Source organism: Callithrix jacchus, chromosome 17 (genome assembly GCF_049354715.1).
Source record: "Callithrix jacchus isolate 240 chromosome 17, calJac240_pri, whole genome shotgun sequence".
Taxonomy (NCBI): Eukaryota; Metazoa; Chordata; class Mammalia; order Primates; family Cebidae; genus Callithrix; species Callithrix jacchus.
This window is the reverse complement of record NC_133518.1, coordinates 9833754-9857123: the sequence shown is the minus strand read 5'-3', so window position 1 is coordinate 9857123 and position 23370 is coordinate 9833754. Positions and strand designations below refer to the sequence as shown.

The 23370-nt window shown below is 37.6% G+C and overlaps 1 protein-coding gene across 50 annotated transcripts in view; it reads right to left on the bottom strand.

Moving 5' to 3' along the window:
- The window catches only part of TBL1XR1 (TBL1X/Y related 1), a 192563-nt gene that overhangs the window by 36558 nt on the left and 132635 nt on the right, over positions 1–23370 (bottom strand). For 45 of the 50 annotated variants that reach the window (XM_078353784.1, XM_078353813.1, XM_078353782.1 and 42 more), the window contains 2 exons: positions 12245–12347; positions 1560–1705 (listed from right to left, as the gene is read on the bottom strand). In XM_078353784.1, coding sequence (XP_078209910.1) covers positions 1560–1705; positions 12245–12302 — 204 coding nt within the window. In that variant the 5' untranslated portion in view covers positions 12303–12347. The remainder of the gene's footprint in view (positions 1–1559; positions 1706–12244; positions 12348–23370) is intronic. The other 5 variants (XM_035278097.3, XM_078353822.1, XM_078353823.1 and 2 more) reach the window with 1 other exon arrangement.

Genomic DNA, 23370 nt, shown 5'->3' with positions numbered 1-23370 from the left:
CCGGCACTTGGGGAGACCGAGGCGGGTGGATCATGAGGTCAAGAGTTTGAGACCAGCCTGGCCAACATGGTGAAACCCCATCTCTACTAAAAATACAAAAATTAGCTGGGCTTGGTGGTGCATGCCTGTAATTCCAGCTACTTGGGAGGCTGAGGCAGGAGAATCGCTTGAACCTGGGAGATGGAGGTTGCAGTGAGTCAAGATTGCGCCACTGCACTCCAGCCTGGGGACAGAGTGAGACTCTGTCTCCAAAGGAAAAAAAAAAAAAAAAGAATACTTGCAAAAGGGGAACATGTTCGTCTCTGAAGTAAAAGGGGGAAAGCTTCTCTCTTCACATAAAAATTTTAAACAAGGCTGGGCATGGTGGCTCACACTTGTAATCCCAGTACTTTGGGAGGCCGAGGTGGGCAGATTACCTGAGGTTAGGAGTCAAGATCAGCCTGGTCAACATGGGGAAACCCCGTTTCTACAAAAATTAGCCAGGCGTGGTGGCGGGTGCCTGTAATCCCAGCTGCTCAGGAGGCTGAGGCAGGAGAATTGAACCCAAGAGGCGGAGGCTGCAGTGACCTAAGATCATGCCACTGCACTCCAGCCTGGGTAACAAAGCGAGGACCCACCACCCCACCCCACACACACTTTAAAACAGACAAATCAGGGGCTTACAATCTTCTTCTGTAAAAGACTAGACATTAAGTATTAATTTAGGCTTTGCAGGCCAAAACGTCTCTTTTGCAACTACTATTCTGCCATAAGTAGCCATAGACAATATGTAAATGAGTGTGGTTATGTTCCAATCAAGCTTTATTTACAAAAGCCAAGAGCAGGGTTTGGCTAATGGGTCACAGTATGCTGACACCTGAGCCAAACTATTTACATGTAGTCCTTAGATAAGCAGTACCATCCAGAGTTGGCTTCAATTATAAATTGCTTTAAATAAGGGTATATTCAAATAACATGGAGAGTTTACCATTTTCAGTCCAGTAATTACGATCTCAGCATTCCACAGCACGATGCTGTTGTGTTAATAAAAATTATTTCTGGCCAGTCGCAGTGGCTAACGCCTGTATTCCCAACACTTTGGGAGGCGGAGGCGGGCAGATCACCTGAGGTCAGGAGTTCAAGACAAGCCTGGCCGACATGGTAAAAACCCCATCTTTACTAAAAATACAAAAATTAGCCGGATGCGGTGGCACATGCCTGTAATCCCAGCTACTCGAGAGGCTAAGGCACAAGAATTGCTTGATCCTGGGAGGTGGAGGTTGCAGTGAGCTGAGACTCCACTTCACTGCACTCCAGCCTGGGTGACAGAGGGAGATTCCATTTCAAAAACATAAAAATAAAAATAAAAAATTTCTTAGTGTTTACTTATAAAATCAGATTAAGGCAAATAAACTACAGATAATGACCCTAACACCTGTGCAATCTACATTAGCAATGAACTGTCTGCATTTTTGTTAACCCAGTGAAGTTAAAGTCAGAATGCTGAAGAAGCAAGCAAGACAACAGACGTAGAGACATATTTAGGAGTAAAATGAGGATTTGAAATAAGTCTTCCTTACCTCATTAATGCTAACTTCTGCTTCTACATACTGTAGACCTTTCTGGATGATGGAAATCAATGCAGCAGGTGGGACAAGTGCACCATTTATATTGGACTGACTGATATGGCTTTCTATACCAAAGGTAAATGCTGAATGAGAAAACCCTAAAAGCAAAAGGAAAAGTATGAGAATTTATTTTCCTAGTGGCAACATGCTAAATAACACACACAAAAAGATCACTATAGTCTTTCTACATCCCACTCTACCCATTTAAAATCCCAGACAAGTACGCTAAGGTCTAGAGTGTGTGTGTGTGTGTGTGTGTGTGTGTTACATATTTTACTTCTCTGTTACTTAATGTATACTTTTAAATTTCTAGTAAATACTTGGATTATATAACTTCAAGTTTTCTAAAATGTAGTCATGGTATACAACTTTTCTTAACAAAAAGCATCAAACTTAAAAGGAAAAAAAAACAAGCCTTTGGAAATCATGTGATTCAACTGTTTAAGATAAATGTGGTCAAGATAGATTCAGTAATATTTAATATTTCTATAGTATATTTTAAATTTTTTACATCCAGAACTAAGGAACTTTATTTCAAATTTTCTTTCATTGCACTTAATATGCTTTAAATAGGCACTCATTCTGAATGATTTTCAGAATTTACTTCATGTAACTGTTATCTACTATGTCGTTACAATTCAGTAAGGTCTTTAAAGCAATCTAGTACTCAGGTAAAATCTGAGGTATTTAAATTTCTACATATAAACTGTCAAACATCTGATAAATTCAGTATTTTGCAGCTCTTTGAAACTACTTAGGAAATAAAAGGCAAACAAATATAAATTTAAATATTAAATAATTACAACGCTTAAATCCCATTTTATGTACGAATTAAGTGCTTTAAACAATACCAGTCCTTTGCCAGTGAGTAATAACTCATCTATATGAAATCCAGAGCTAGCAAATGAGTATCTGGTTTACAGGTTCCCACTCGCAATTATTTACTTTTAACTTGAAATACTTAAAACCAAAGCACTTGCATAATAAAAATCTCTTTATGCTGGCCTTGCTTTTTATGAATAGCTAGTCAAAATTCAAAGGTAAAATTCTAATAAGTTGATAAACCAAAGGTGGTTTTCTTTACTGAAATATTAATCATTTAGCAGTAAGTAGTAATTTCTATAATGTACTTTAAACAATTCAATTAAATTCTACATGTAACACACAATAATCTACATTTATACTAAATTAAATAAATACGGGCTTATTTTGGGTGTTGGTTAAACTGATCTAATCTATGCAGTATCTCTGTTGGCTAGCCTGTCTACCCTAGTTTTTTAGCACATGTCTTTTTTGCATTTTGTTGCTTTCACTCATATACCCCTGTGGTACTTAGAAACAGTCCATTATAAAATACTGTGGGCTCACAAACAGCATGTGGCTAGGAAAATGTAGTTATTTGATAGTCAAAGTCCACCTAGGTTGATCTTCCTTGTAACCCCAGCCTCCTCTTTTTGGAACACCTAACCCATTATGTTCACAACATGTAACCCACAGGAGGAAAGGGAAGTGAAAAAATGATTTTAGTCTCCTGCTTTTGCCCATAGGTAAGATTATAATTACATGCATTTATAGTTTTCATCTTAATCTGAGCTCACAGAGATAGCTAAGAAAGATACCAACGGAGGAGCAAAGGGAAGCACCATTCTAAATTGTGCTTATCAAGAAACCCACAACTACCTGAATATGAGTAGATTCCAGATCACAAGGTATAAAGATGAGAATAAGGACTAGGGAGGATGGTGAGAAACAGCAGTAAAATCCTTAAGCAGTGAGGTTGGAGATGCCTGTTTTCAATTACATCCCCTCCCTCCATAAATAAATTCACAGTAAATCAAACATAGTAAAAACAGCCAAACAGCCAATAAGCTTAGAGATTTAAGAAAACTTCAAGATAGAAGACATCATTTATGGAGAGCCTATACCATATGGTAGACGTTGTGCACATAATTTTTATTTTATAATCTAATGGAAAATCACAACTAATAAATGAGAAAGTACATATTCAATTCATTCAGAGACTACTACTCCTCTTGAACAGTTAAAATATGGTCAAGGAAAAAGCTAAGGTAGACAGTGAGCTCCTGTTTCCTGACAGAGTGTAAAAGAATACATCACTGCTTTGTTTTCAACTCAGGGTCTTGGAAAGTGGTTACACAGTGCATGAGACACTAAACTTATTGCTGTATTTAGTGCCAAGGTTTTAAAAGTGCTTTGACTTACATAAGGCTTATAAATTTGTTTGAAATACATGATTTCTATACACTTTATTCATGACTGCAACTTAAATAGTCAAAATTGTTAAATTTAGACCATATTTAACTAGCTTATAGAGTATAAGTTTAAAGTAGTAATATGTCCAAGACTACCCTAAGAGTTACAGGTGGAACTGTACCAATGTTGCATATATCCTGAATTTGCTCTGTCAGACCAGGAGAAAAGCTATCACAGGTGCTTCCGTGCCTCTCAAGGTACTGCAGATGTACTTAGGATGCTCTCAGATAGCAAGGTAACAACCCTGAAGTAGTCATTAGCATTGTTTTGGCACTTCTCATTAATGTTTACCCTAGAGAAGTTCCACACTTAAATGCTCTGCTTAAACAAACACTGAATTCAACTAGAATATTTTCTTTATTTCTAGTCTTGGCATTACATAGCAGTTTAAAATTATTATATTCCAAATTAATTTCCTTCTTCCCCTCCCTAAACTCCTTTTCCTGAGAAACTTCTGATCTCATTTCATTACACCTGAAAGTCATGGTCATACAAACTCCCTCTTCTCTCTCTGCTCCTAGCATTTGACAATTTACCAAATCCTACCATCCTACTCCAAATCCTACTACTCTACCATCTGTAGATGCTCATCACCTTACCTTTTCTGCCAGATCTGAGTTCAGTCCCCCTACCCTTTGCTATACGTTTCTCTCCCCTCCTCCTCAGTTCAGTACATATGCCAAGCTACAGCTAGACTACTATGTGTAAAACAACAAACTGATCGTATCACTTCGTACTTGAGCATTTTCAGTGATTCCCTTGGCCTTCATAATAAAGGTCAAACACCTAATTATGGCACACAGTTGTTTCTGTAATCCAGCTGGGTTTCTCCAGCCTCATCTCCTCAATACTACACACCCCGTCTGATTCCCATTACACAATAAATTCAAGTGGCGGCAAATTACATCTAACATCTTGAATATGCTACATTATATATCATGCCTCCGAGCCTTATGTGTTCCTTTGCTCTTTCTCCTATCTGAATGGAGGTGAAGTCCTCTTTCACCTCCCAGGGCTAATCAGTCTCTGCTATGTGATCCTAACGCTTCTGCATGTGTGGTACTTCGCACACTGGTTATCACCTCCATGTCTATGGTGATTTGCCTGTGTGTGACTACTAGACTGAGATCCTGACAAAGTGTTTATGTCTAGCAATCCTTTAATTCTGGGAAACCAGCACATTACCTGAGTTAACAGGTACCCCATAAACATTTTTAAAATTAGAATGTAATAATACTATAATGTATCTTGGCACATCATAAAAAAATCTGTGACTCCAGAAAAAGCGTATGACTTAGGTCTTCCTTAGAAAAATCTAAAATTTGAACTAGTTTTGTGCCAGAAGCTATTTCCATTTATCTGTAAATATATATACAAAGAAGACTTTTTCTAGGGAGAGCTTTTGATTTATATAATAGGAAGCAAGAGAGACCACCTAAATCTATTAAACGTTAAAATTCAGCATGACCACCTAAAATAGCATCCCTTCTTTCCAAGGGTAAGAGCAAATCTGATAGCACCTCGGCAATCAAGTACTCTAAACATTGACTAGAGTATTGAGATTTAGGGAGAAGAGAGACTCCAGAAAGAAATAAGGCTGAAAACCATGAAGTATATAGTCATTCAGTGACAAAGACAAGCAAGCAATGGCAGCTGGCAGGGAGTGGGGTGTCACGCATGAGATCAAAAACAACCATTTTCTATATGTTGCTTGTTTCAGGAAGTGCTTTCAGAAAGGATGTTAGGGACTGTGTTCCCAAAGGGGGAGCCAGTTGTACAGAGCCTGACAACTCTACTTTGCAAAGAGGCAATACAAGAGTAAGAAAATGGACCCTGAACACCATGGTTATGGTACAGGATGACAAAATGAGACAAACTGATGAAAAAAGCAAAGCTGAAATATGAGCACAACATACCGCCCTAGTCTGAAATGATAACCTGACTGATCCATGGTCCTAGTTAAGCTTCGAGTCAGAAACGCCCCACAAATTATACTCACGTTCCATCAAATGCTTCCTTGTCTCCAACTTTGCCCTACAGATGCAGATTTTGGAAAAGGTAAATAGGATGGGGGGAAAAAATGACACAGGGGATCTTAGCTGTTGAAGAGCTAGATCCAGTACTTACACACTAGCCATACAATATCCTGCCCTAATTTTGCCCTTAAAAATGCATGTAACTATGAACATTTGGTATAAATAATATTTTTCTGAATATTTTAACAGCATCATAATATTCAGTCAGTAAATTACTCATGCCATAGCCAGACATTTGGACTTTTCCAATGATCACTATTTAAAAGAATCTTACCCTCAAATGTCTAATGTATATAGGCTTTTGCCATGTATAATTTTTTTTTCCTCCTTATGATGGATTCCCTTCAAAAGCTGAAGGGGATATAAGCATTTTAAAGAAGGTTTCATCATTGCCAAACTGCTTTCCAAAAATACACAAAGTAACAATGCCAAAATCAATTTACATGTTATACTCTCCCTATGCTGGCTAGTCCTAAAAAACAAAACAAAACAAATGCTAATTAAGACCGAACAAATTCTCTGTTTGGCAACTATTAAAGGACCATTGTCCTTTGATAAGTGTGTGAGCAGGAACGTGTAATAGTAATTTCCTGTGTCAGCAAAAACCGGCAATTCAGCTTACAAAAAGAGAAGAAAAACTTACTTGGAAATAAGAGAATTATAATTATCAGCATTTATGACAACTGCTTGCTGTTTATTGTGCATCAGTCATGGATACAACCATGTGTGTAAAATCGAGGTTATTCATTTGATTTGTTTATTTGATTATATACCTACTTGCACTTCTGTAGCTGACTATCTACTGATAAAAGGAAGACTGAAGGTGGATATACCAGATGCTGAGCTCTCTTCGCTCCAGTTCTTCATGGAAGAAGCACATTACTGATAACCACTTTAACCTGACTCCATCAAATCCACTGGTTAATATTTGTTTAGAAATGGCACTGGGCATAGGTATGTAGGAAGGAATGGTTAACCAGCCCAGTTACCTTCATCTGAGTCAACAAAGAAACTGCACTGTAATATTTCATTAGCCATTACAGGGCTAATGTGAAACTGCTACAATGAAAGAAGACAACCAATGAATGAGCTATAGGTTACATGGAGTACAGGTCGTGTTAATGTTATACATAAAGGTTACTTTGTGATTACTGTGATCACATTTTCTAAACTAAAAAGTAACAGTCTATGGTTCTGACTTGTGATCTTATAAACCAATGTAACATTTGAAGTATTAATCACCATCTCAAAAAAAACATGATATGGTTACAAGGCCTGTATTTAAAGAGATAGAAAATCCCTTTGAAAAAGTTAGGGGGAAAAAAATGGAGGGAGATGGAGTGCGGGACAGATAATTAGATCTTTCACAAACCAAACTCTTCAAGCCTACATGTGTCAGCCTTCTTATACATCATCCTGGTTAATACAGAGTGTCAACTTGATTGGAGGACGGAAAGTGTTGTTCCAGGATAGAATTGTGAGGGTGTTGCCAAAGGAGATTAACATTTGAATCAGTGAACTGGGGGAAGCAGACCCACCCTCAATCTGGGGGGGGGGGGGGGCACTATCTAATCAGCTGACATCGTGGCTAGAATAAAGCAGGCAGAAGAACACACAAAGACTAGACTTGCTGTGTCTTCCAGCCTCCATCTATCTCTCGTGCTGGATGCTTCCTGCCCTCGAACATCAGATTCCAAGTTCTTCAGGTTTTGGACTTTTGGACCTAACACCAGCGGTTTGCCAGGGGGTCTCCGGCCTTTGGCCACAGACTGAAGGCTGCACTGAGGTTCTGGGACTTGCACTGATCCACCACTGGCTTCCCTGCTCCTCAACTTGCAGATGACCTACTGCAGGACTGTACCATGTGATGTCCTGGGTCAATTCTCCCTAATAAACTCCTTTTCATGTATATATATATCTCTCCTACTAGTTCTGTCCCTCTAGAGAATGCTAATACCGATTTTATATTTCTTCCTTATACATCACCTTTCTTATCAATGGAGACAGTATGCAACATTTTTTAAATGAATTTTTAAAAAATAATATTCAGAATCACTATATAGAAAATTACTCATTTTAGTAATACGGACATTTTGCTTTTGCAATTCCCAGTTAGTCTTTCAATTATAAGATGCAAACAATGTTTCATAGCTTCCAACAGTCAAGTACATTATAAATGGAGGCGTTACCGAGCTCTTAAACATGCAATAGGTGTATCTAGTATCAAGAATTCTTTCCCTAAAGCAAATATACAACTGAAGCAAGATAAAAAGACAGCTTCTTTAGAAAACCATGAGAAACAGGTGTCAGAAAGTTCAAAAAGAATTGTCAGAAACTATTTCTTCATGGGGGGAGGAGCCAAAACTGCAAATAACGACAGGAGTCTACGGTGACGCAAAAGGAGCAGGACGAGGGGATTAAAAAGGTCCAAACCAGCTTAGTGCCTCTAAAATTAACACTATATCAGGTTCAACTATATGCAACTTAGCATGTACCACTAAGTATTTATCTGCATATGGTTGCTAGATGAGTTCTTAGGGCAATCAGATTAATGCCCTTGGGGCAAACACTGATTAAAGGGAGCATACTGAATCAAGTTCGTCGTTACTTACAGTACATGTCAAATACACTCAATTTTCATGTCATCTCAAAAGAGAAAAAAATTATTTTATTCCCTAAGAAATATTTGTTGAATATGGAAGTCTACTTCATAAAAAGGCAAGAATGGTGAGGACCAGAGAAATTTGTGTAGGGTGAACTTTTTAAGAGATAAATTTGAGAAAAACAAAAAGTTACAACGGTTAATAAAAACCCTACAATAAATATATTTTTATTGCGTTTTGGTGAGTCCGAGGGATGGTTATTTAAAACAGAGATGTCCATCAAATATTTGAGGCTGAATATCACAATGTAATAATCCCTTCTCCACAAGCAACAGATTTTACAGGTGACAGAAATGAATTTGAGAATTTATGTAATTTTGGAGGAGGAGGGAAACTTAACAGACAGTACAGTATCTTCTAGTGTTGACAACAGTAAAAAATATTTACAACTAAAACAATTTAAGTGTTTTCCCCACTGGAGATAGAGACTACAGTCCAGTCAACATTGAACAATATGCAGAGAACAAACGTTAAAAGTCATTACTGAAAAACAGTGTTACTAAACCACATACTTATCAAAACACAAAAACTTTCATAAGGTGTTTTTGGACTTGACTGTCTTTAGATAATGAGACAGGCCAGGAGCAAGTTTTATTTTTCCTTTTTGGAAGTCTTCACAAACCAGTCCCTTGAATGTCTCTGCACAAATCATTTCTTTGCCATGATGTTCCTTTTCTGCAAATCTCCTAATCCAATTCAGTGCTCTATTACGGGGAAAGCAGCAGTATACAGATTTCAGTTTTTTCAGTATTACTTTAGATCTTTCAAGAAAAAGTTATAACCTTAAGTAATTGATATCAGATTTCTTAGATATTGAATGACTAATTCTCAAGAAGTATCATGTGCAGGCTGTGGGGATAAATATGATGAATCACCAAAACAACCCAGAGAAGAAATTACTGTACTAGGTGATTCGGAATTAGGATCAATTGCAAAACTGGCCATATTTAAGTATAATCGGAGATCAGAACCAAGAAAAAGCTTTTGGAGTAAGTGGCAAGTGTCCAGGTCTAAAGCCACTGCGGGTATTCATTACAGGTGAGATTCTGGGTTCTGTCTGAGCTCTGTCCTGAGTGCACAGAACTACAACATTCTCAAACTCTCTTCCACATCATATTTCTGGATATAATTTCAAATAAATACCTCGTGGCATCCTTTATGACATAAAAACGCCTCATTTATTTCTGCTGCCTCATTATTCCACCTCACCCACAAACACAAATACATACATTTAGTGGCAGCCCCTCTTTAGGATAGGTTCTCATGGCCCAAAGCTCAGCAGGTGTACATTCCATCCTTTCTACTTTATCTTGAATATTCAGCATAATTTTTCCTTCAAGATATTGTAAATATGCTACATACCTGCTATCAATCAACTTTCTTGACACTAGCTGTCCTACAACTAATATAGACCAGTGGCTTTCAAACTTTATTAAGCCAAAAGAATCACCTGGGGCATTTGTAAAATGCAGGTTCCCAGGCCCCAGTGAGTATGACTCTGATGCAGATAGAATACCAAATTTCAGAACTCTTACATAAGCAGTGCTTAAACTTATGGCAAGTTGCAGTCCTGTGAAAACCGCCCTAAGTCAAAATGTCATCAGCTGATTCTCATTTCCCTATAATTCATAATGTAAATGGGAAGTTACGATTTTTACCGAGGAATTGGTATTCACATTTTTAGATGTGATTCAGCAGCCACTACCACTGTAAAGTCTAAAACTTTCTAAAGAATACACGAAGCACATCTAAGAACACAGCAAACAATTATGGAGAACTTGATAGATCAGTTTACCACGCAAAATTTTTTAAATTCTTGCTTTATTTTTATTTCGACTTAAAACATGGGATTCAGAAGGGTTTTTTCCGTAAGAACAAAAGCAAGTTTAAGAAGACTTTTGATAATATTTAATCTACTTGTTCAGAAATTAATGGAATATTGCTTTACTGCTCCTTTTCACTGTTTTCTTACCTAAACAAAGTATCAATTTGCGGACTTCTGTTTAGAAAAAGAAACATAGGAGTGCTCTCATTAACACCACTGGGCTACAAGGTGCTGCCAAGCTATTCAACTGTTTCTAACTTCCAGAAACAGTGATGTTATGGTTCAACCTCAAGAGTGGTCTTTACCATACACCAACAAGCCTTTACAATGTATTTCCCATCTACCGATCCTTTGAAGCCTTTTTTTGCTCTGGTGTCCAGAAGTCTCAAAGCTCCGGCTTAAAAGGTGAGCAAGTTAAGAAGCAGAAAGCAGAGTTTGCTTTTACCCAACACACTTCTTCCCTTTTGGTTCAAAGTACTGCAGAACCACTTTCAAACACACGTATTTGAAACCGTTAAACTTGTTCACGAGTTACATATGTAACAACCACTAGTCACTACTTTTTCACTTTATTAATCATTTTATCTTATTCAAAACATTCTTTGAAAGTCATCTTTTAAATGTGCCTTCATTACCAGTCTACGGGTTTAAACAAAGAAAACAAAACAAGAGCTATTAATTTTAAAGCTTCATTAAAGTTATTCTCTGTTGGCTTAGTTACTAATCTCTTTCCCTCCCTCCCTGTCCTCTGGACATCACTTTCACAGCTGTTACACCTCAGATGGTGCTTGGGAATAGAAAACCGCTACCCCCAAAAATGCTCAGCGCTAAAGAGCAGCTGGGAACATCTCGGCGAGCCAAGGGCTCTCAAATCGAAAGCCATGTTTGTATTCTCTGTGTAGAAAAGGACAGCTAAATATGCCATACAAGAAGAATGATTCAAGTCTCAAAACCATAACTGAGGGCTCAATATTCTACAGGCTTAGACTATTCTATCCTTCCATACACCCTCACACATGACTACCAAAATTATCTTTTTTATGGGGTACCTCTCCTTACTACTAGAACATTACAGTATCTTCAACATATAATTTCTAAAATTCAATCTCTAGACCATGACATCTGAAACCACCAACTGCTTTAATTTTTAATGGCAACCTGCACTTAAATTGCAATGAGTCTTTCTCATCACCCTACACCTCCACCCATACCCAATTACTTTCCCTCTTCTACTTTTAAATTTTTGCTTCATCCATCCACATTTTCCCTTACAGTATTCCCTCTGTTTTATCTACCAATAAACCTTGGAAGATCACTCATTGATTTAGTATTAGTTGCAAATGGCTTTCAGTGATTTCTATTTCTAATTACTCCCAATACAATAATAAGAATTCAGATCAAGGATACACTTAATCAATTCAGATAATTCTGAAGGCATTCTAGAAAAACACTGTTAATTTAATTTCTGAAATGCTAACTACAATTAGAACCAACAACATTTAATCGAGGATTCTGGATATACATTGTCAAAATAAAGGTGGCTGAAAGTTTATATGTTCCTATTAAACATATGCAATAATCTCACCTCAGAACAAATTATAAAAATGGTCTTTGAACAGTGAAAGCCAAACGGTTACAAATAATTGCCTTGTTTTCAACATATTTGAAAGAGTCAGAGAGTTAAACCATGCAGTAAAACAGCTTTAAAATGGCAGTCCAGACATTAAAGAAACATACAAAGTTCAACGGTTTGGACTGATACAAATTTCAAATGCATAAAAGATTATTTTGAGAATATTAAAATAATTTGAGGCCTATTTACTTTATAAAAGTACTCACCTGACTCTTGCAAGTATCTATATACCAAGAAGTTGACCTCATCACTGCTTATACTCATCTTTATTCCCACTTAAACCATGAGGTCACAACACAGGATATAACCCTAAAAATAAAACAAAGTTAATTATTTTCAACAAGATGTAAACAATGATGTAAAAAACCATTTGATTTTATTAAATGACGTAAAATGAAGGTTCCACATTGCCTAATAATAAACCCTGAACAAATAAAGTTGCTTCCAATAGTTAGCAAAATGACAATACAACCAAAACATGGCTTGTGCTATTTTTCTTCAAAGTAACATACTGGCAAAAATAAAACCAAATTTTTAAGAAGGCTTTAGCATAATGTTTTAATGATTTTATCAAACAGCATTAAAAGTTGCTCCTTTTTAATCCTTAATTGTGAAAAGAAGTAAATTTTAAAAATAAAAAATGTTAGTTATTTGCGAGAAGACTGACTTAGTTAAAAAAGAATACTAGTTGTTTGGGAAAAGACTGTTGGGTGGAGTAGTTATCCACTCCAGTTTTGTCTACGAAACTCGACAGGATATGAAGTCTCTATTTTCTCAACATCTAATCTGTAATGTTAAAAGTCTCAAAAAGCTCTAGGTATGTATGAGATAGGATAGACTACAGTTCCCAAAACTCAAATGATACTGAACATACTTAAACCTTGAATACAAAGTGGTTTTCTTTTCCACTGAGACAGGACTTAAGTGTATCTCATTATACTTATTTGTTCTCATATCACAGAAACGATTTAAAGGAGAGGTCAGGAAACTTTTATATAAAGAGCCACACAATGACTATTTCAGGCTTTACCAGCTATACAGCCTGTTACAACTACTCAACTGTGCCTTACGGTGCAAAAGCAACACCACACAATATGTAAACAAATGAATATGGCTGTGTTCCAATCAAACTCAACTTATGCACACTGAAATTTGGATTTCATAATACCATTGTATCATAAAGTATTATTCTTCTTTTGATTTTTTTTTTCCCTAAGCAGTTATGTGAAGACCTTTCTCTGCTTGTGATCTTTATAAAAGGAGAGTGAGCTAGATTTGGTCCACAGAGTGTCATTTGCTGATTCCTCTTTAAAAATGATATATTCACATCTATTCAGTATAAAGAAGTATCTAACATGTGGAAGTATGCTGGCTGTCCTGCGACACATCATGGATTTATGATGGAGTTAACAGATTTCTCTTCTAAAATCACAAATTAACAAGCATTTGAGTAGGCTACTATGTGACAAAACTGCTACTGCCCTAAATTGTGGAGAAAGTGGTGACTAAGCACCGCCCATTAAGCTTGTATCTCATAAACGGAGAAAGACAAATAGGGAGGCAAGGGCAATTTCCCAGTGGACACACGAGGAAGAAGCCCTAACTAAAGTTAGCAGTCTAGGAATACACTCAAAGTGTCCTATTCAGACTCAAGGAGGGGTGTGAGAACAAGGGTGTGCTGGAGGAGGGAGGAGTCAACAGAAGCATCCCAGTGAGCTGCAACAGGTGTGGAAGGGCTGGATAAGGGCAGAGAGGAGTAAAGCTTGAAACGGAGGCAGAAACCATATTCAGGAGGACCTTCAAAGCAGCACTAAGAGAAAACAAATCCATTAAACAGTTTCAGAAAAAACAGGCAGAAATACAGACTATAAGGAAACTAGATTGGAGCAGGGGGAGTTAGGGAGCCAAATTAGGCAAGATACTGCAGTAACCCAGGAAAAGACTAAGTATTGTCAGAGAGGAACACCAGGATTCCAAAAATATTTAAGAAAGAATGCAAGGTTCCTCTCTGGACAACTGAACAGTTGGTACTGCCCATTACTGAGATGGGAAACCACACAGGAAGAGTGACAACTATAATATCTTCATGTAAAGAAAAAGGTATCCTCCCCCCTCAAAGTTAATTTGAAGAGTACAATTAATTTTATGTAGCCTGAATGTTTATTCCATGCTTAATGATAAGCCAAATACTCTTTTGACGGTACTGGCCCAGGGCACTGGTCTAGATGTGCTATAGTACACTAGATGGCAAATGCTCTGGAGGACAGCCTGCTCAGCTCTGGCCTAACTACCAGTAATGTGTGGTACTGTGCTCGGCACACATAGTAGGCACTCAGCCAGTTCTGAAGCGGTGCTGAATTCAGCGACTTTAAAAAAAAAAAAAAAAAAAAAAAAACCATCCAACCCCATCCATGATGAAATTATAAGAAACTAAATCATAATTTGACCAATCATGGGGATATGTTTGTCAGGGGGAAAAATTAGCAACTATTTTATTTTTAGGATTTTCCAAAATGAGATGGGCTAGGTGGAATCCAAGTGAGACAAAGAAAATAGAGTAAGTATTCTCTTCCCCACAATATTATTCAGTCCAAAACTTGGATAAAGGTATATAACCTGTAAGGTTTTCATAATGCTAGTTCTGATTAGGAAAGGCCATCAATGTCCCAGCTGAAACTAGTAATCAGTGATATTTCAGCATCATCTACTGCATTCCAGGGCAAAAAAAAAAAAAAAATCAAAATGATATAAATTCTTGCATATAAAAATTCCTTCAGTAAATATATATTGCTGGAATATTTTCAGGTCATAATAAAAAATACTGAAAAAGCAGAAAAGTTATCTGTCCAAACTGCTATGAACTGATTATTTAATTTATCCTGGTACTACATCAGTTTCCAGCAATTAAAAAGTTTTTTAAAGGAAGAAGACCTTAAAAGGCCTACTTCTAAAACAACTTAAAAGCCTATATGCCAAAGAGTGAAATTAGAGAAAAGGCTACTACTTCATCAGTGTAATTAAGTAAGGCTTTGCAGGACGTGTCCACTGTAGTTTATTTATATAGCCAAATGAATGCTCTAGATGTGACGCAGTCTTCACCTGTCCCGCATGAGCACTAGATACTAGATACTAGGAATCAGATCCCAAAGAGCACACAAGAAGACTTAGCACTGTATTTCATCCATTATGGTATCTTTTAGAACAACTGTCTTTAAACTAGGCCACAAGACAGCACTGACACTCATCCAATCTTCCAAGCTTTACACTCTACCACCCAGACACCAGGCCTGATGAAGAGTATATTATGTATAAATGAAGTCCTTCCCTCAAAGAACTTATGGGTTATTAAATAAACAGGATATTCAAAATAAACTAACACTTCCTAAATTCACGAAGCATTAATTGTATATTCTACCTGATCATATTTACTCATTCTTAAATAGTAACTGAGATCCTCCCCAGAATTAGATCTTTGTAACATTCATCCTCTCAGAAATTTCTTAGATACTCAGAAAAGCTTTTATTTAAAATTCCAATCACTTACAGGCAATCAACTACTTAATTCAAACCACAGCTATATTAAAGTAGCCAAAAGCAAATAAAAAATTGGTCTTACTATTTAGCCAATTAGTGGCTATAAAGTTCTCTTAATATTGTGAATGTTCACCATGAAACATCATTTTACTGCATAACGTTATTTAAAAAAACACAGGACTACTGAGGCAATCCAGCTATGACTCATTCAGTGAACTGAGTACGTACAGCATTTTCAGCATCACAAAGCCGGGTTCAGCATACACTGACTGGACAACCACTGCTCCAAATATTTAATCCTCTCCTAGTTCTTCTACACATTCGTTACTACTTTAAATATCACCCTCAATCAAGACAGCATATTCTTTTCTGATTCCATTCTTGAAGCTAGGGCCCAACTGTGATCCTTGATTCGATTATTTCAAATTTTAAATGACTGAAAAAAATAGTGAAAGAGTTATGGACACAAAAAAAGAAATAAGATTATCTTCTTAAATCTCCTATCTACAGCATATTTTTTAAGAGATGTGGAAACCCTTTGCATGATCCAAAAATGTATAATCGAAATTACTTTATCTTACAAACCTAATTTAGTCCAAATGTACAGTTTCAACTTATTATCCCGTAATAAATATATAAATTCTTGTTTTGTTCAACATTCAGATGATTCAAAGTTTGAGACAGTCTACTCTCTGGCCAAGCTCAAATGCAGTGGCATTGTCACGGCTCACCACAGCCTTGAACCCAGGGCGGAGGTGGTGAACCTGCTGCCTCTGCCACTGTGCCCAGCTAATCTTTTTAAAAAATTACTTGTAAAGATGTTGCCTAGGCCAGTCTCAACCTCCCGGGGGCTCAGGTGAGCATCCTGCCTCAGCATCTCAAAGTAATGGGATTATAGGTGTGAGCCCCTGTGCCTGGCTTCTAAATTTTCATTTTCCATTAAAATATTTGTGCTTGAATGTGTTTTCCTACCATCTCTTTTTGGTTGGTGCACATTTATGAATATTCCTCAAGATCAGGGAAAGGCCCTACAAGTAACCTACCGGATCAGAGAGTACAGATGAATGTCTATTTTGATTCTTAATGAGTGCTGACAAACTGGGTCCACTCAGGTTTTAAAACAAGAAAATGATTAATGTTAGTGACAGACTATAATTGCAGAAATAAAGAGAGGACAAAAAGTCGCAGATTTTTCTAGACTACAAATTGTTTCCAGACGAGAAACTGAAAGATGTGCTTAGAGAACTGGGTGCCTAGAAAGCATAGCCCTCTGGGGAGTCACACTTTACAGATGGCAAAGGGAAGACATCCCTGCAGATATGGTCCAGAAGAGTTATCATGTTACCATTTACAGCTCACAGAGGGCGGCACCTCTGGTTCTGTTCTTCCCATACGGGAAGATCAAATTTCCAGTTAGTTGTATTACTTTGGGGTAATGAAACAAACAAAACTGACCGGATGACTTTGTTAGGTGAGAAGTGAAAAGGAAAAAATACAACAGTCATACAATTAGCAAAGGTGATGAGAAAAAAATGCACTTTAGCACCATTATTCTGATAGTTTATTGCATCCACTGAATCAAAACTGTAGCTGAGCACTTCCCATGGAGCTAAATGCTATTATTAGAGGTACTGAAACACAGCTAAGCAATGTAGACTAGGGCCAGACCTTATGACCTGAAGGTCACTGCAGAGAACGACAGGAACAAATTATGAGAGCATACAACCTAAGGCTAAGGATCCAGGTAGGCAACGGATTTAAAAGCTGAGTGGTTTACAAACTTCTATAAAAGGCACAGTGTTAAAGGAGCTAATTTAGTTTTCAATTCAAAATTTCTGAAGTACATCGAGTTACCTTTGTTCCTACTATTTGTGTTCCTTTGTGTCCTATCTATGTGTTGCTGTCTGACTGTCATTGATTTGAACGTTAAGGAAAATGAAGGGAAGTATATTCCCGTTTACTGAGTACCTGCTACATTATCTGCATCAGGCTAGGCTTCATGCACATTGTTTAATGTCTTCTTCAGTATCATGGTCCTCATTTTGATGTGACGATACCGACACAGAACAGCATGTATACATACACACTTATGCATTCAGCAACATTTTTCAACTCCTACAATGTGACGGTGTTCATCACTGCAGAAAAAGAACTCAAATTCTGATGGGTATGGCGGCTCACACCTGTAATCTCAGCACTTTGGGAGGCTGAGGCAAATGGATGATCACAAGTTCAGGAGACCAAGACTATCCTAGCTAACACGGTGAAACCCCGTCTCTACTAAAAATACAAAACATTAAGCCATGCAAGGTGGCTCACGCCTGTATTCCCAACTGCTCGGAAGGCCGAGGCAGAATTCCTTAAAATCAGGAGGCGGAGGTTGGAGTGAGCCAAACTCCTGCCACTGCACTCCAACCTGGGCAACAAGAGTGAAACTCCGTCAAAAAGAACGAAAGAATTGGGGGGGGTGGGGGGAATTCTTAGCACTAGAAAGTCCTGGTGCTAATTCCAAGTCATGTCATATGTTGTCAAGGCTCGGTGTACAGCACATGCTACCGGTGTGGTTTACGTGACTGATGATATAAATGGTCAGCCAGCTATACTGTCACACATAGACCAATACAATATTCACTACCCAAAAGCTTCTAAATGCACACAGAATCACCTCTTAAAGTTATTTTGTTAGGTATGAGTTCTCAACCTGCTGTGAAACAAATCACAGCTCTGTCAAACTGTCTTGCTAAAACCAAGACACACTGTAACGATACTGTTTCTTCAGTATGGTAGATTCATAACTTTTAACTATAATTTCAAACTATCCTAACTAATAAGGGGGAAAAAGTGTCTGGAGGAGGAGAGGGTCACCTCAGTTTTCAGCTGTGTTTGGAGACTGGGCCTTTGAAAAGCTGATTAAATTTAAATCGGGTCATTAAGGTGGGCACTAATCCAGTATGACTGGTGCCCTTACAAAAAGAGGAAGACACATCAGGGATACACACACACAGAGGAAAGCTCATGTGAGGAGGCAGAGAAGGTGGCCAGCGGGGAAGACCTTGGAAGAAACCAACTGTCTGTGGTGTTTTCTTATGGTAGCCCTAGCAAATATACATATCCATCACAAATTCCTAAAACTGTTTATTCATTCAACTGATACCTTTAAATGTACTGACATTAAGTTCACAACTGCTAGGATTTGTGTTTTTGAAAAGCTGACTCTACATTTAGAAACCTATCCTGCCTTTCTGCAGTTAAGAGATTAACATGTCACATATTTATAATCTTCCAGCTATCAATGCCCTGTTCCCTTTAGTAAAACACTGCTCGGAAGAGGCACCAACAAGTGCTTTATGCTTAATTTTCTGCTTCATTAAGAACTAAACTCTTGCCAATGGTACCATCTTTTGTGTACAAAATATGGTACCCTAAAGGAAGGCACATTTTCAGGCATAGTTTTAAAGTCTTCAGCAACATACCTTAAAATGGGACTAAATTAAGTACATTATTATAGACCAAATGAAGCCATGTTAACCAAATATAGTTGTAAACTGTAAAATAAACATAACATGAGAATATAGATGTGATCAGATAATCTCAAGAAGAAACTCGAAGCTCTAAATGAAATGCATAGTTCAGCTTCTTTTAAAACTAATCAACTGGCAGGGCATGGTGGCGCGTGCCTGTAATCCCAGCTACTCAGGAGGCTGAGGCAGGGGAATTCCTGAGCCCAGGAGGCGGAGGTTGTGGTGAGCCGAGATCACGCCATTGCACTCCAGCCTGGGTAACAAGAGCGAACCTCCGTCTCAAAAAAACAAAACAAAACAAAAAACTAATCGACTAATCAAACAAAAAAAAAGCAAAAATAAACCCAGTCCAACAAAATCAAATCATCTGATTTCTTAAAGTATGAATGGCAAAACAGCATAATTACTTTTTTATACATTTTTGCCTCAAAACTACAATTATGATTTGCAAACATTTTAAGGACATCTTTTCATGGCTGCCTGTAATATCATGTCGCAGAGAAACAAAGCAATGCATTTCCTTAAGACAAAAACTCTCCACCACTGTAAACATTAGGATTAATGCTAAGTAAACTTTTAAAGACCAAATCTCACGCAATATTATTTTATTCACGTTACTAAAAAGGAAAAATATCGAGTTTTTCAACACATTATCTCCATTAATTTGAATATAATGTCACAGTGAAAAGGCTACACAGTGGTTTCCCACTTAGAAACAAAAACATGTTCAACAAAACACAACAAAAAGGCAGACAAGGTATTTTGTGAAGGGAAATCAGCATGTGCTGGCATTGGTTTTACCCTCCAATTCTGGCACACAAGTGTCTTTCAGGTAAGTTTCTTAAGGGTATGCTTGCCAATGTGTACATCTTACGTAAAGGCTCATTTTTTTCTTCTTTTTTCAGTTACAGGCAATTTTTGTGCTGTGAGATTGGGGGGTGGTGTGTTGTAGTTTTGTTTGTTAACAGATTAAACGTCACCATAGTTCCAAAGTTGGGAAATCTTAATAAAGCATAATTATAACTTAGAAGTGATAAACTTTTCCTTCTCTTTTCCACTGGCATCTAGAGCTCAGATGTAAATTAAAAATAATGTCTCGGATGGCCTACATGATTTTAGACAGGCAATGCAGATCTTCTGGGTCTTCATCTATAAAATGAGAAAACTAAATCAGACGGTCTCCTCCACTTGTAGACTTAGACTTGAGTCAGTCTAAGTTATAGGGTTGTACACAGGAACCCTGCAAGCCACCCAAGAGTATTAGGTCATAAAGTAATTTTTAAGAAAACATTTTTATAGACCTAAAAAATATATCAGAAGTCCAAAAACAGGGTCAGATCTCAGACAGACATCTCCAGGAATTAGGGAAAGGAAAACAATAAGCTCATCTCATTAAGAAATATTTAAGTACCTACTGCACATGATGTTTATTTAGGACCTATCAACATTTATACACACTGACACATAAAGGCATAAAAAAACAGTACACCGGCTGGGCACGATGGCTCATTCCTATAATCCCAGCACTTTGGGAGGCCAAGGTAGGCAGATCACCTAAGGCCAGGAGTTTGAGACCAGCCTGGTCAACATGGTGAAACCACATCTCTAAGAAGAATTAAAAAAAAAAAAAAAAAAAGCCAGGCATGGTGGCTTGGGCCTGTAATCCCATCTACTTGGGAGGCTAAGGTCTTCGTTCGAAGCTGGGAAGTGGAGGATGCATTGAGCTGAGATCACACCACTGCACTCCAGCCTGAATGGCAAAACAGCATAATTACTTTTTTATACCTTTTTGCCTCAAAACTACAATTATGATTTGCAAACATTTTAAGGACATCTTTTCATGGCTGCCTGTAATATCATGTCGCAGAGAAACAAAGCAATGCATTTCCTTAAGGCAAAAGCTCTCCACCACTGTTAACATTAGGATTAATAAGCAGTGAGCTGAGAGAAACTGCGTCTCAAAAATAGAAAAAAAAGAAAACCAAAAGCAGGACATCAAACCAGTTATTCACTACTAACTGAGACTTCCAGTATTAAATTTGTTTCAACTGTGGTGTAAGCCAGGAACCTGCAAACTACAGCCAGTATGTCAAATCCAACTGGTCACCTATTTTTGTATCGTCCACAGGTAAGAATGGTTTTCACAAAATGCATTCTTAGAAAACAGACTGTTTATTGTTTATTTGATGATGCAGAGCACTGACTCATAATCTCAGGCAATTTAAAGTCTCAGCAAAGCTCTGGAGACTTGGGAGCAGTAACCTAGCACCCGTTATACAATGAGTCAACTTCGATTTAAGTCCAAGTGTCATTAGCTACCACCTTATTCTTTTCATACCCAAACACCTCCGACGAGCTGCCTTACAGCCCGCAGACATTGACTTCAGCTTCATAACCATATAAAAGTTATTATTTCCACAGATTTAACTAAGATCCTTCTAAAACATAAAAGTACATTACTCTAGGAAACAATATGTGTGGAATAACTGAATAAATTACAGTCGAGGTGCATCAACATTGGAATAAAGATGGACAAGAAACAAAAACACTGAGAGAACAGAAGATACGTCATATTTCTGGTACATTTTTTCAACAACTGAGCAGTAATCAGTCACAGAACTTAAGGTAAAGCAATGTCAGTCTGGGAAAGAATCAGAAAGTCAGGTATGAAAAATAAAAATCAGCTGGGTGCAGTGGCTCACTCCTGTAATCCCAGCTTTGAGAGACTGAGGCAGGAGGATCACCTAAGGTCAGGAGTTCAAGACCACCCTGGCCAACATGGTGAAGCTCCATCTCTACTAAACCAAAAAAAATTTGCCAGGCATGATAGTGGGTGCCTGTATTCCAGCTACTTGGGAGGCTGAGACGGGAGAATTGCTTGACCCCAGGAGACACCGGTTACAGTAAGCCGAGATCGCGCCACTGCACTCCAGCCTGGGCGGCTGAGCAAAACAACGTCTCAAAAATCAATCAAGAAGTTAGTCCGTCCCACTAGCATAAAAAACTGCATTTGTCGGAATAGGAATCAGTATTATAATAGAAAGCTAATGAAAGTTTCTCGACGAAAAAAAGTAACTTCTTATTCTAGCTTTGGAACAGACATGTTCTGAGAATCTTAAAGACTGGAACAGATGCTAAAGCTTTACAAGGACAGTTAATCACCTGAAGAGATGGAAACTCAAATATTATGGGAAGAATAAAGAGACAAGGATGCCAGGGCAATAAATCCTACCCATAGTAATGTTTATGAAACAGTATATTAGAAAGACGATATGGTTATTCCTTGGTTCCTATGAGGGAAAAAAATCCTAAGTAGGTAAAACTCATACTAGTAAGTAAATCAAAACATGTGTCCATGGTTTGGTTAGATTCAGTAAATTCTTTGGAAGGGCAGGAGCAAAAATGTCCAAAAGACTGTTCAGGCAGCAAAAATATGTGATTGATATACATCAAGTATCAAAGTATAGTTTTAATAAAATTGTAAAGAGATCAACACCCATCCCATAAGGCAATAATAAATGCTTGCTCAAATCAAGTGAAAAGGACGCAAACTAAGTTTAGTACTCAGCTAACAGACTGACACATACATGTGTGCACTCATGCACAACCAGCTCTTAGTAAACCCAAAAGAAAAAGGGGGGAAATGGAGTAAAGATCGGTAATCGACATAAACTGGAGTAGGCTTCCAACTTTTACTGAAAACTAGGAGAAATCCACCATGAAAGTCTCATAGGTCAATTTCACAGAATGAGAGAAAACGCTTGGCAGTACTGTCATATAAAATGTACTGTTCAAAGAACAAGCAAAAAAAAAAGCTCATGTGGCAGATGGGCTGGGGAGTGAAGTGTATCACTCCATGGCCCTACCGGGTACATCCTTTGTAAGTAACCTACCCAGTCAAGTTACAGACTCTAATTGCAAACTTAAGTCTTAATTACTATTTCCTAATAAAATAGTATCTTCTTAGAAGATACTTCTAGGAAGAACAGTATCTTCTCAGAAGACACATAGTAATGCACTTCACCGTTAAGGCTGTTCAGGGTGTTAAAACCTTAAAATCAGATACGGCTTTTTGTTATGCTCATGATAAAATTTGATCAACTTTTTATTTAGCATAGTAATTGGGATCCGCAGACCTCTGGAGTTCCCAAGACTTTTTAATGGATCTGTGAGACCAAAATTATTTTTATAGTATTACAAAGACATTAGCCTTTTTCACTACATTGGCATTTGCACCATGTTACAAAGCAATAGTGGGTAAAACGTCTCACACCTTA